Below are 11,667 nucleotides of genomic sequence, written 5' to 3' on the forward strand. Positions count from 1 at the left end.
ATGCTAATAAATTATTGTAGTTGTAGATATTTAGCTGTAACAAATTATTGACAGGCATTAACAAGAAACAGGATACTCTCGATTGCAGTTACCTAAGCTTTGGGACACAAAAGGAAGGGACCAAACGAACTATTTGACGCGCATTCCTTGCACTAGAAATGCCTCAAACTTCTTTTTCACTCGTCATTTCTTCATCTCTTCATAATGATTAGAATTAACAGTTAAATGTATCAAATGGACATCCAATACAGGAAGCTATATATGTAACTGTTCAAGCACAAGTAGCACAAAAAGAAAAAATAATAATTGTAACAGGTTGTTGGCGTATACTTCGACCAGATACACCATCAGGTGCCCAAACTCACCCGCATTCTTCGCCTACCTTCGGGGTGTGACTGTTGGAATTGGAATAAACTTAAAGTAGCTAGAAGGAATCTCTTATTTGATCAAAGTAAACTGGGGCTATTTATAGCCTTTACACAAACAGAAATGAAATAACTAACCACGTACTACAAGCCTCTAGATCCTCCTGAAGACTAGGACTTATCCTGAAGACTAGGACTTATCTACTGCCTGAAGACTAGGACTTATCTACTGACTGAAAGACTAATCCAAACAATTATATCTAACATTCCCTCCCTTAAGCTAATGCATCTGCACTTAGCTTACTTCAGTCACTCCAAGCATTCCACGAAGCTTCTCAAACTGCTCCAGCTTTATTGGTTTTGTCAGAATATCTGCAATTTGATCCTGAGATTTGCGGAGCTACACCTCAACGACTCCTCGCTCACCAAATCTCTTAAGAAATGGAATTTTACATCAATATGCTTGCTTTTCCCATGAAACACTTGGATTCTTAGACAACTAGATAGTGGAGTCTGTTATCACACATAATCATAGTGCTTGATTTCTCTTTAATTCCAAGCTTCCCACCACCCTTCGAGCCAAACACACCGACATGCACACAATGTTTAACGCTGCTATATACTTACGTAGTTGAGAGAGCGACCATGGTTGTTTCTTTGAGCACCAAGAGATCGCTCAGTTAACATAAACACAAACCGAGATGTACTTCTCCGATCATCTAAGTCTCCGGCATAATCACTGTCTGTAAATGCCACAAGTCTCAAGCTGCTTTCTCCTTTCTTATAAAAATCCCAAGATCGGTTGTACCTTTTAAGTACCTCAAAATTCTTTTTGCCGAAGCCAATGTGACATAGTGGACTGACATGAACACGCTTTTATCAAACTAACACCATACATCAAGTCGTCTAGTTCTGATCAAATACATGAGGCTTCCAACCACCGCCAAATAGAGTTTCATCAACTCTAACTCCTCCCTCATCCTTGGGACCCACCTTGTACTGGTACTATTGATTCTTCAACCGCATTAGCACCTCCATATCGAACCTTGCTAATAATTCTCGTATGTATCTTCTCGACGGATGAAAATTCCTTCATACCTTTGTTTAACTTCTATTCCAAGAAAGTATTTCATCTTCCCCAAGTCGGACATATCAAATTCCAAAGATCATTGAATTTTTAAATTCATCAAACATGCTTCTATCATTCCCAAGAAAGATCAAGTCATCAACATAAAGACTTATAAGTAATATTTTACCTTCTTCGACTTTTTGAATCATTATTGTGCTCATTGGGACACCTTTCAAAACCTTCACAAGACAAAATACGCTTCAATTCTTGAAGCTTCATGCATTTGTTTAAGGCCATATAGTGCCTTCCTCGGTTTATAGACTTTCTCTTCTTCTCCTTTCTTTTGAAAATCCCTCGGGTTCTTTGCACAAACACTTCCTCCTTGAGCTCCCCGTGAAGAAAAGCGCCTTCACATTGAGTTGAAAAACCTCCCAACTTGAGCGAGCAAACACCGCAAATTATCATACTGAATGGTATCAAATCTTGCCAATGGAGCAAACACTTCAGTGTAATCTACTCCATGGCGTTGTGCATACCCTTTTGCCACTAGCCTTGCTTTGAACTTTTCCACATCTCCATCTTCGTTAAGCTTAGTTTTGAACACCCATTTAACTCCAATAGGTTTAACTCCTTTAGGTAACACAGTGAGTTCCCAAGTTTGGTTCCTCTCTATGGCTTCAATTTCTACTGACATTGCTTCCCTCCATTTCTTGCTTTTAATTGCTTCTTTAAATGAAACTGGGTCATTCTCAGTCACCATCATTGCATTTAAGTTTTCATCTTCAAATAATCCCTCCCCTGTTTCATAATCCTCCATCCAACTTGGTGCTCTTCTTCCTCGTATACCCCTCCCTTCAGCTAATTCTTCATGTACATTAGAGTTTTGCTCATTTGGAGGTGACTCTGTTTAAATGGGTTGCTACTCAAACTGTTGCTTGAACTAGCCGCTTTCGAATTGTTTGAACATGTTCCACCATTTGCTTCTTCATTCTGGTCATCCTCTCCATCACTTCCATCTTCATCTTCCCATTCTAATATATCTTGCTTGATTTCTTCTTCCGTTCTGCCCCAATCCCAACTTTCTTCTTCTTCAAACACAACATCCTTGCTGCGAAGATCTTCTTTGAGGCCCGGATCATATAATCTCCACGACTCATCACTAACTCCTAAAAACACATTTTCTGCTCTTATCATCCAACTTACTCCTCCTTTGATCCGGTACATGAACATGTGCTATGCATCCGAAGATTCGAAAATACTCCACTACTGGTTTCTCACCACTCCATGCCTCTTTCCGAGTCCGGTTTTCAATTCTTCTTTGTTGGGCATCGATTTGAATATGCACACACCATCTCACTGCCTCGGCCCAAAAAGCTTTAGGAACTTTCTTCTTAATTAACATAGATCGAGCGGCATTCATAATTGTCCCGTTTCTTTCTCGGCAACTCCGCTCTCGCGAGGAGTAAAGGCTGCCGTCGGTTGTCTCACGATGCCCCGCGGATTTACAAAACTCTCTAAACTCATTTGAGCAGAATTCACCACCCCCTCGTCCCTCAAACAAGTTATGTAAGCACCTATCTCCTTCTCAACACAAGCCTTAAAACTTTTGAATGTAGCAAAGTTTCCGACTTTTCATGTAAGAAATAAACCCAAGTTTTACGAGTGAGATCATCAATAAAGCTTAAGATGTACCTCTTGCCATTATTTGAAGTCGGCTTAATAGGACCACATATATCCGAATGCACGAAATGAAGTCGCTTTGACGCCTCCACAAACTCTTTCTCCGATGCAGGGCATTCTATGTTGCTTGCCGATTAAGCATATAGTGCATACCTTCTTTGGAAACTTCGGAGAGGGTAAACTTCTTCTTATAAAGAAAGCATTCTCAGTCCGTTGTTGTTTAAGTGCCCAAAACGACAATGCCACATATGAGCTTCTTTCTCCGGACTTGACTTGTAAACCCGCGAGAATTTCCCGATGCCATAGAAGGCATGATAAAACATTCTATTTCTACTCATATCGGTTGATAATCAACCCCTCCTAGGATGAAATACTTTTACGTGTTCCATCCCTAATTAAAATGGCTAACCCGCTTCTCTTGAAGTTGTCCTATGCTTAATAAATTGTTTTAAGCTCGGGAATATAATAAACATCGATATTACCTGGTTATGCCATTCAATTGCACCCTTACACTTCCTTTTGCTACCACTCGCCATTTTCGTGTCATTCCCAAGTTTCACTTTGTTAAAATCTTCTACCAAATCTGAGAACCATTCTTTGTTCCCTTGGTCATATGATTATCTGCAGCCCGAGTCAAGGAACCATACTTCTTTCTTTCTTTGTTTGATGAAGCTCTATATAGGACATCAACAAAAGCTCATCTTCTTCCTCCAGCTCAGCATAGTTTGCCTTTTTTTCCCAGTCGGGACACTCGTCTTGAAAGTGCCCCAACTTATGGCATTTGAAACACTCGATCATTGCTTTGTTTAGGGTTGTCTCCCTCTACCTCTACCTCTTCCACGTCCTCCTCTAAACACACCTCGACCCCTTCCTCTGCCAAACCTATCTTCCTGAGCTACTTTCAACACATGTTCCTCCTCTTGGTGTCCCTGCATTCTTTGTTCATGGACAAGCAGACTTCCATGCAATTCATCAATGCTCAAAGTACTTAGATCATTTGACTCCTCTATTGAACAAACAACATAATTGAACTTGGCCGTCAATGATCTAAGTACCTTACTAACCACTGTACTCTGCTCCATTTTCTCATCATTTGCCTTCATCTTGTTCACCACAGTTAAAGTTCGTCCCAAGAAGCTGTCTACCTTTTCTCCTTCTTTCATGGCAAGCAACTCAAACTCCCTTCTCAAAGCTTGAAGTTGCGCTCTTTTCACCTTCGTGGACCCTTGATACTTCTGTTTCATTGAGTACCAAATTGCCTTTGACGTCCCCTTGTCAAGAATTGTTTCCAAGATTTCTCTACCAATTGCATGGAACAAGTAGTTCTTGGCCTTCAGATCCTTGGGCTGGGCCTCCTCCACAGTCTTTCTCTGCGCTTCACTTTGGTGATGTCCCAATTGTGGTGCGTAGATCCCTACTTCCACTAAACTCCACATCTCCTTGCTCCTCGAAGTTCTCCATGGACATTGACCACCAATCATAATGGCCATCGGCATATGGAATGGACGGTTTCAAAACTTCTCTCGTGGTTGACATTTTGATCTCTCTGTGACACTTCTCACATACACACGCCACACTCGCTTTGGCTCACACTTCTCACAATCACTGCGCGCACACTCAACTTGCCCCTTCACGGTAAGTCCGATACCAATTGTTTGGAATTGGAATCTTGAGAGAAACTTAAAGTAGCTAGAAGGAATCTCTTATTTGATCAAAGTAAACTGGGGCTATTTATAGCCTTTACACAAACAGAAATGAAATAACTAACCACGTACTACAAGCTTCTAGATCCTCCTGAAGACTAGGTCTGACCAAAGTAGCGTGGCTTTGAATGGTTGCCTCTACCAGAAAACCCTCTTCCATTTTCAGAAACAACTTGTCTTACTGGCTGTCTGTTCACTAGAGGTGGAGATTTTGGAGGATACATAACATTTGACTCGTCAACATCATATGGAAGCGGTTAGTTGAAGCCTCTGACCAAAGTAGCGTGACTCTGAACGGTTGCCTCTACTAGAAAACTCTCTTCTATTATCATAATCCACTTGTCTTACTGGATGTCTGTTCATCAAAGGTGGAGATTTTGGAGGATTCATAACATTTGATTCGTCAACATCATATGGAAGCGGTTGAAGCCCCTGCAAATCAGGTTCGGAAACAAACCCAAGTGGACATTTTCCCGAAAGTAATAGAAATCCTGGAGCAGATAACGGTTAGGTTAGAACTTAGTAGACCTATGTAAATGTTGCCAAACCCACTAAGAATAGATAATAGTAAACTACACCCACCTTCTAGTAGGCACTGCTGGCACACAATGCTTTGCTACATCTGCTCCGTTTCCTTTTAAAACCAGCACAGACCTGAAAACAAAAGTCATGAGGAATGCCTAAGAGTCTTGAAAGATAAGCACTTCAAATTAGTCATAGTCGATCCTTGCTCTAGGACTTTCTTCTGGGATATGTTCCTTCTACCTACAGAGATCTTCTACAAGTACAAAAATAACATGGTGTATCCCACATTTTAAACGACAAATAGGCAGACATGGCAAAAGATCACAACTTACAGAATCGACTACTCCCATATATTGATAAGACAATCAAACAGGTAGAACATCAGAGACAAAAGAAAACATACAGTGTAGTTAAAGTAGATAATACTTACCCCACGGGCAGGGGTATAGCAGCAGAACAACCGAAATCACCAGGTCCCAAAGGCTTTAAAGTCGTTCCAAATACTATATTACACTCACTTAAAAAGGATACAGTGCAAAATGGTTGAACAAAATCATGGTGGTCAATATGAGGTGGTATGCAGTCTCCCTCATCATAAATGTTGACAATGCAACTATCAGGTACACAAGTTGGAGGAAGAATGTGCCATCCAACTAACCTCCTTATGATCACCTTAAAGAGAGGAGGTATAGGATCAACATGTTCATCTCGAAGAATACCTGGTTCTCTGCCATCTTTCAACTGTCACCAAAAACATATGGATGAGAATTTCTACCATATTCACTACTTTTTGCATTAACTGTACTTTAATATGTTCATTGTGGTTGTCTTAATAGATGACATGCAGTAGATAAAAACTGAACAATAATAGATGAACCAGCTACTTCAGCATTGGGTAGAGATGGGAATAATCAAATGTACCCAATTGCATGAGCTGTGGTTGAAGGTGAGAACACAAAATCTTGAGTTTGGTTTCTGGAATTGCTGCTTCAGGACATTGGGGAGGTACATGGGCTTGGGTGGACTGTGATCTCAGACCAACAGAAGGGTCTCATAGCTGCAGTGGATATGCCATTGCCTTTGGCAGAACACAAGTGTTGTGCAAGGCAAATATATGTGACCTTTAGGAAGACCTTTAGCGGTACTGCTTTGTTTTGGAAAGCTAGTAAGAGTCCTACTGAAGAAGAATTTGAAAGTGTAATGACTGAAATTAAGCCTATTTCGAAAGATGATGAAGATTACTTGCGAAATAAGCAAAACCCAAAGCAACGGTGTAGAGCATATTTCCTTAACATGTCTAGCTGTGATGCAGTAGAAAACAACATGAGTGAATGCTTTAATGGCCAAATCATTGAAGCAAGAAGGAAACCAATCATTCATATGTTGGAGGACATTAGAATTTATTTGATGACCAGGATACAAAAGAAGAACACGGAAATTCAGAGATGGATTGACAAGTTGGCACCAAGAATTAGGAAACTTTTAGAAGAGAACAAAGTGGAGAGTAGAAAGTGGACTAGTATTTACTCTAGGGGTAATATGTTTGAAATAAGAAAGCCAAACTATGATGATTCGTATGTTGTTGACACAGGAAAGGGGACTTGTTCTTGCAGAAGGTGGGACTTAAATGGCATTCCATGCGCTCGTGCAATATCAGCCATCTTTTTGTAGAAAAGAGAATCCTGACAACTATGTGGCATCATGGTATACATCTGATTCGGTGTCCAAGGCTTATGAAGAGTTTATGCTTCCTTTGTGTGGCGAAAGACAATGGACAAAAAACACAATACCCTAAGTCGTTATTACCTCCAAAAAAAATAAGAATGCCTGGAAGACCTGCAACGAATAGGAGGAACGAAGGATCCACATGAAGATTTGGACAAGTCAGGAAAACTATCAAGGAGAGGAAAGCAAATGCGATGCTCCAATTGTAAGGAGTATGGGCATAACAAAGCAAGGTATAAATAACCACCTACCGAACCACCTGTAGAACCAGTAAGTATGTCTATTTTGTTTATTTTATGTATATATAACAATAAATTATATAATTTAATTTGTGCTCATACAATTTTAGGTCACTGAAGTAGATAATGCAATACCAAGCAATGATGTACCAGTCAATGAAGTGTCGAGCAATGATGTACCAGCCAATGAAGTCTCGAGCAATGATGTACCAACTGGCCAATGTACCTGTTCAAGAAATTATATTAAAGAAAACGCACCTATTGGAGTTGGAGTGTATACATCCGAAATAACTGGGAGGACTTTTGTGAAGGTATCATATAAGTTTTGATATACAAGCGTAAAAGAGTTATTTTGTGAAATATTTAGTTGGGTTTAATTTGGAAATTATATTTTTCTTTTGTGCAGCTTGTAGGCGTAAAAAAGGGGCAAATGGTATGAGCGGTATGTATGACCCAAGTATGATGCCAAAAATAGGAAACCACCTAAGACAAGCACTGATTTGTAGACATCTACAAATGTTAGCAGTGCAGCACCGTTAGGCACACAATCATCAAGTGCTTCCAGCCTATGTAAGGATACAAGATCTCTGGTTGCCGCAGTTTCGAAAGATGGAGCAACATTAGGAACACAATCATCTAGTGTTGGCAGCCATTCCAAGAGTACAAGATCACAAACTGCTACAAGGAAGAATCGGTTGTGTGCCATGGCTAACAAGAAGGGATAAACATATCATCGTTGGATTTATTTCTTATGTTTTGGGGTTAATTTGTTTTGTTTTTTACTTGTGTTTTTGGGTATGTTTGCTGGTCTAAGACAATATATGAACCATGTTTGATTAATGCAAAGTGTGTTCTCAGATACTTTCGATCTTGAATTCAAAACTGTATATTAAAAGAATGCTCGTTTACCTATATGTATGCATTCCTAAAGAATGTAAAAGACAAATACAAAGACCGCAGGACTTAATTTTAAGTACCTTTTTTTTTGCTAAAGGTAATTGATTAATAAAGAATAAGGATTACAAAAGTGTCAGATACATGTTAAGAACTGCTTACAGAAGGCTACATCATAAATGTATCATTCCTAAAAACATCAATGCTCTAGTGGACAAAGCGGAAATAAGTGGTGTAGTGATTCTCTAGATTCTTCATGAAGAGTGGTCTACTATCCCACCATTTCCTTGCACCTTGAGCCAAGTTAGCCCCATGTTTAGAACAGCTATCGGCACCAAGGTTGGTCTCTCTCCAAGTGACTGTGACATTGATCCATTCTGCCTGTTCCTTCATAGTTTGCCACCTTTCCCGGACTCTCCAATGTAATTTATTCTCCTGAAAAGCTTGGACTACCGATTTCGAATCACTCTCCACCCATATATACTTCCATCCCATTTCCAGCGCCTTGTGTACAGCTTCCACAATAGCCACTGTTTCCACCATGTAATTAGTATTGACCCCCAGACCTCCTGCCGCTGCACCTAAGAATTCACCCTTATAGTTTCTCATAACTATTCCCCAACCTGATCTCCCAGGATTCCCTCTCGAGCACCCATCAGTATTTACTTTTATTATTCCAGGTGGAGGAAGAGTCCAGAAGCATTCAATGATTTTCGATGCTCTTCTCAGCTTGTGATGAAGATTGAAGACTCTAAGAATCTTTAAGTCATGAACCGAGTTCTCCATATGCCCTGTAGATCTGTGGTGAGCTCGAATGATTACTCGTCTAGCTAAAAAACAAATATGTGATAAGCTTGAGTATTTATTGTCGTAAAGCACTCTGTTCCGGTTCTTCCAAAGACTCACCATCATAGTGATAGAGCAAGCTTTCCACATGTCAAGAATGAGGGAGCTGTAATGCTTACCTTGCTGCTGCACATCCCGAAATGATTCCGAGTTCTTGGAAGTGCTGAAAATGTCTCGAGCATAGTTCCAAACTGTTTTGGCCAGCTTGCATTGAAAGAGTATATGCTCTAGAGTTTCTTGCTGAGTGCGGCAAATGCAACATCTAGAGGCCAGCTGCGTTTTCCGCCTTTGGAGCTGATCGTCTATTCTTGTTGCGCCATGCGCCAGCTTCCATGCAATACCTTGAGTTTTCGGTAGAACCTTTGAGCTCCATATGAATTTACACCATGCTGGTTTGGCTGATTTCTTTCGAATGGCATCATGCGCTTCCGAAACTGTGAATTTCCCATTAGAATTGCCTAACCATACCCTTGTATCCTCTCTTGCACTGTTAGGCTGCTCTAGAGTGCCCAGTTCTATGCCCATTTGCTGCAACAGTTGAGTCATGTTTACCGAAAAGTTCCAAGTATCTCCCAGAATACACTCACTGAGCTTTGACTGAAATTTGACAATCTCTTTGCTCTCTTCCTAAAAGAAATCGCAGAGCGGTTTATTCAACAACCAATTCTCTCTCCACAGATTGATAGAGTTTCCATTGCCCACCGTCCAGCCATGCAGATGCTTCATCTCACTAAGTGCCCATTTGATACCTTTCCAAATAGTGGAGGTTTTGTAGTTTGACCATCCCCCTGTTCGATTGGTATATTTACCTTTCATGTATGACGCCCAATCACTATCCTCTGTTAGAAGACTCCACGCTTGTTTCATAAGCATTGAGAGATTGATATCGTGTAATCTCCTTAACCCCAGTCCCCCTTCCTCTGTAGGCTTGCAAGCTTTCTCCCATGATACCGTGATAGCTTTCCGTTCTGTCGGGTTTCCGCTCCAAATGAAATTTCGGATAATAGCTTCACATTCCTTTATCACTGATCTCGGCCACTTGTAGATAGCCATATTATGCACTGGGACGCTGTTTAGAACGTGTCGTGCAAGAACTACCCGTCCTTGGAAAGATAGTAACTTCCCGGCCCATCTCGAAGCTTTGCTTCTGATCTTATCCACCAAAGGAGCAAGTGCTACTTTCGTTAATCTCCCCTTGACTAGAGGTACCCCAAGGTACTTTTCAGGCAAGGTACCTTCCTTGATTTTCAGAGTCTCCTATATACTCTGCTTCCGTTTGGTTGTCATTGGGCTGAGAATTTTTTGCATTTGTCTTTGTTAATGATTTGTCCCGACGAGTCTTGATATCTGTTAAGAATCTTGACAATCTGTCTGATGCATCTCATGTTAGCATTACTGAACAAGAAAATATCATCTGCAAACATTAGGTGTGATGGACTGCAGTATTTACCATTAACCACCATTTGCCGAATCTTCTTCTCGTGGACAAGCTTGCTGATGTTTCTGCTTAGACAGTCCTCTGCTAATGCGAAAAGCATTGGGGAGAGAGGATCCCCCTGTTTCAGCCCTCTCTCCGCCGAAAAATGCCCTATTGGTCCACCATTGATCATTATAGACATTGAGTTGCTAGAGAATGCTCCTTGTAGCCATTGAATCCAAATGTCACAGAATCCCACCTGCCGCGGGATTTTTACGAAATTCCCAATCCATTGTATCAAAAGCTTGAGAAATGTCAAGCTTGATTGCTAAACTTCCTCCATGCCGAGGTGTTTGCAGCTCATTGATTAACTCGGAGGCTAACCCGATGGCTTGCTGAGAGTTTCTGTTTGGTATGAAACCATATTGCTCCTTGCTAATGATCCTTTCAGCAATTGGGCTTAATCTTACGGCGAGAATCTTGGTGATGATCTTGAATACAAAATTGGAGAGACAAATAGGCCTGAATTTGCTAATCTGATTGGCGTTCTTTTCCTTAGGGATCAACACAATGAAGTTCGTGTTAACACCCATAGGCAGCCGAGATTTGATGAAGAAATATCTTATAGCTCTGACCAAATCAGCTTCCACAATGTCCCAACATTGTTGAAAGAAAAAGCACAATAAAACCATCGGGGCACGGGGAGTCATCCGGCTTTAAGATGAAAAACTGCTGCCCTCACTTCTTGTGCTGATGGGATGGAAGATATCTTTGCATTATCATCAACTGAAACAGCCTGAGGCATAGTTTGAATTAGCCTCCAGCCTGAGGCATAGTTTGAATTAGCCTGAGGCATAGTTTTAACTACCTTACGTACGTTGAACCTGTAAACAATGAGACTCGAATCGACAATCATTTTGCACCACGTTACTGAACAATACAATGCGTGAACTGAATTGAAAAAAGTTATTCACAAATTCAAGGAACATTTCATCCATTCATTACAAGTATTCGAATACAAATTCCAACAACATTTCATTAATGAAACTCCACTGCAACACCATTACAGTCACTTACAACACTCCATTACATCACTCCATTACAGTCACTTAAACAAATAAAAGCATATATATGAAACAAACAAGAATAACAATGATCATTTTCTTCATTTCATTCGCCTTCTTCAACTCAAAAACTTGGCTCG

The 11,667-nt window shown here is 40.6% G+C and overlaps 1 protein-coding gene and 1 long non-coding RNA gene across 2 annotated transcripts; one reads left to right on the forward strand and one right to left on the reverse strand.

The window, feature by feature from the left end:
* Positions 1-4,916: 4,916 nt before the first annotated feature.
* On the reverse strand, positions 4,917-6,162 carry LOC147491245 (uncharacterized). The gene is made up of 3 exons (XR_015198566.1): positions 5,773-6,162; positions 5,400-5,471; positions 4,917-5,308 (listed from the first exon to the last, which is right to left on the reverse strand). It is a non-coding gene; the product is annotated as an uncharacterized LOC147491245 (long non-coding RNA).
* Positions 6,163-6,213: 51 nt separating this feature from the next.
* LOC147491246 (uncharacterized) lies at positions 6,214-7,013 on the forward strand. The gene is made up of 2 exons (XM_086567210.1): positions 6,214-6,288; positions 6,336-7,013. Exons 1-2 carry the CDS (start codon positions 6,214-6,216, stop codon positions 7,011-7,013), a joined length of 753 nt encoding a protein of 250 aa, XP_086423336.1.
* Positions 7,014-11,667: the final 4,654 nt, after the last annotated feature.

This window comes from Coptis chinensis, chromosome 6 (genome assembly GCF_015680905.1).
Source record: "Coptis chinensis isolate HL-2020 chromosome 6, ASM1568090v1, whole genome shotgun sequence".
Taxonomy (NCBI): domain Eukaryota; kingdom Viridiplantae; phylum Streptophyta; class Magnoliopsida; order Ranunculales; family Ranunculaceae; genus Coptis; species Coptis chinensis.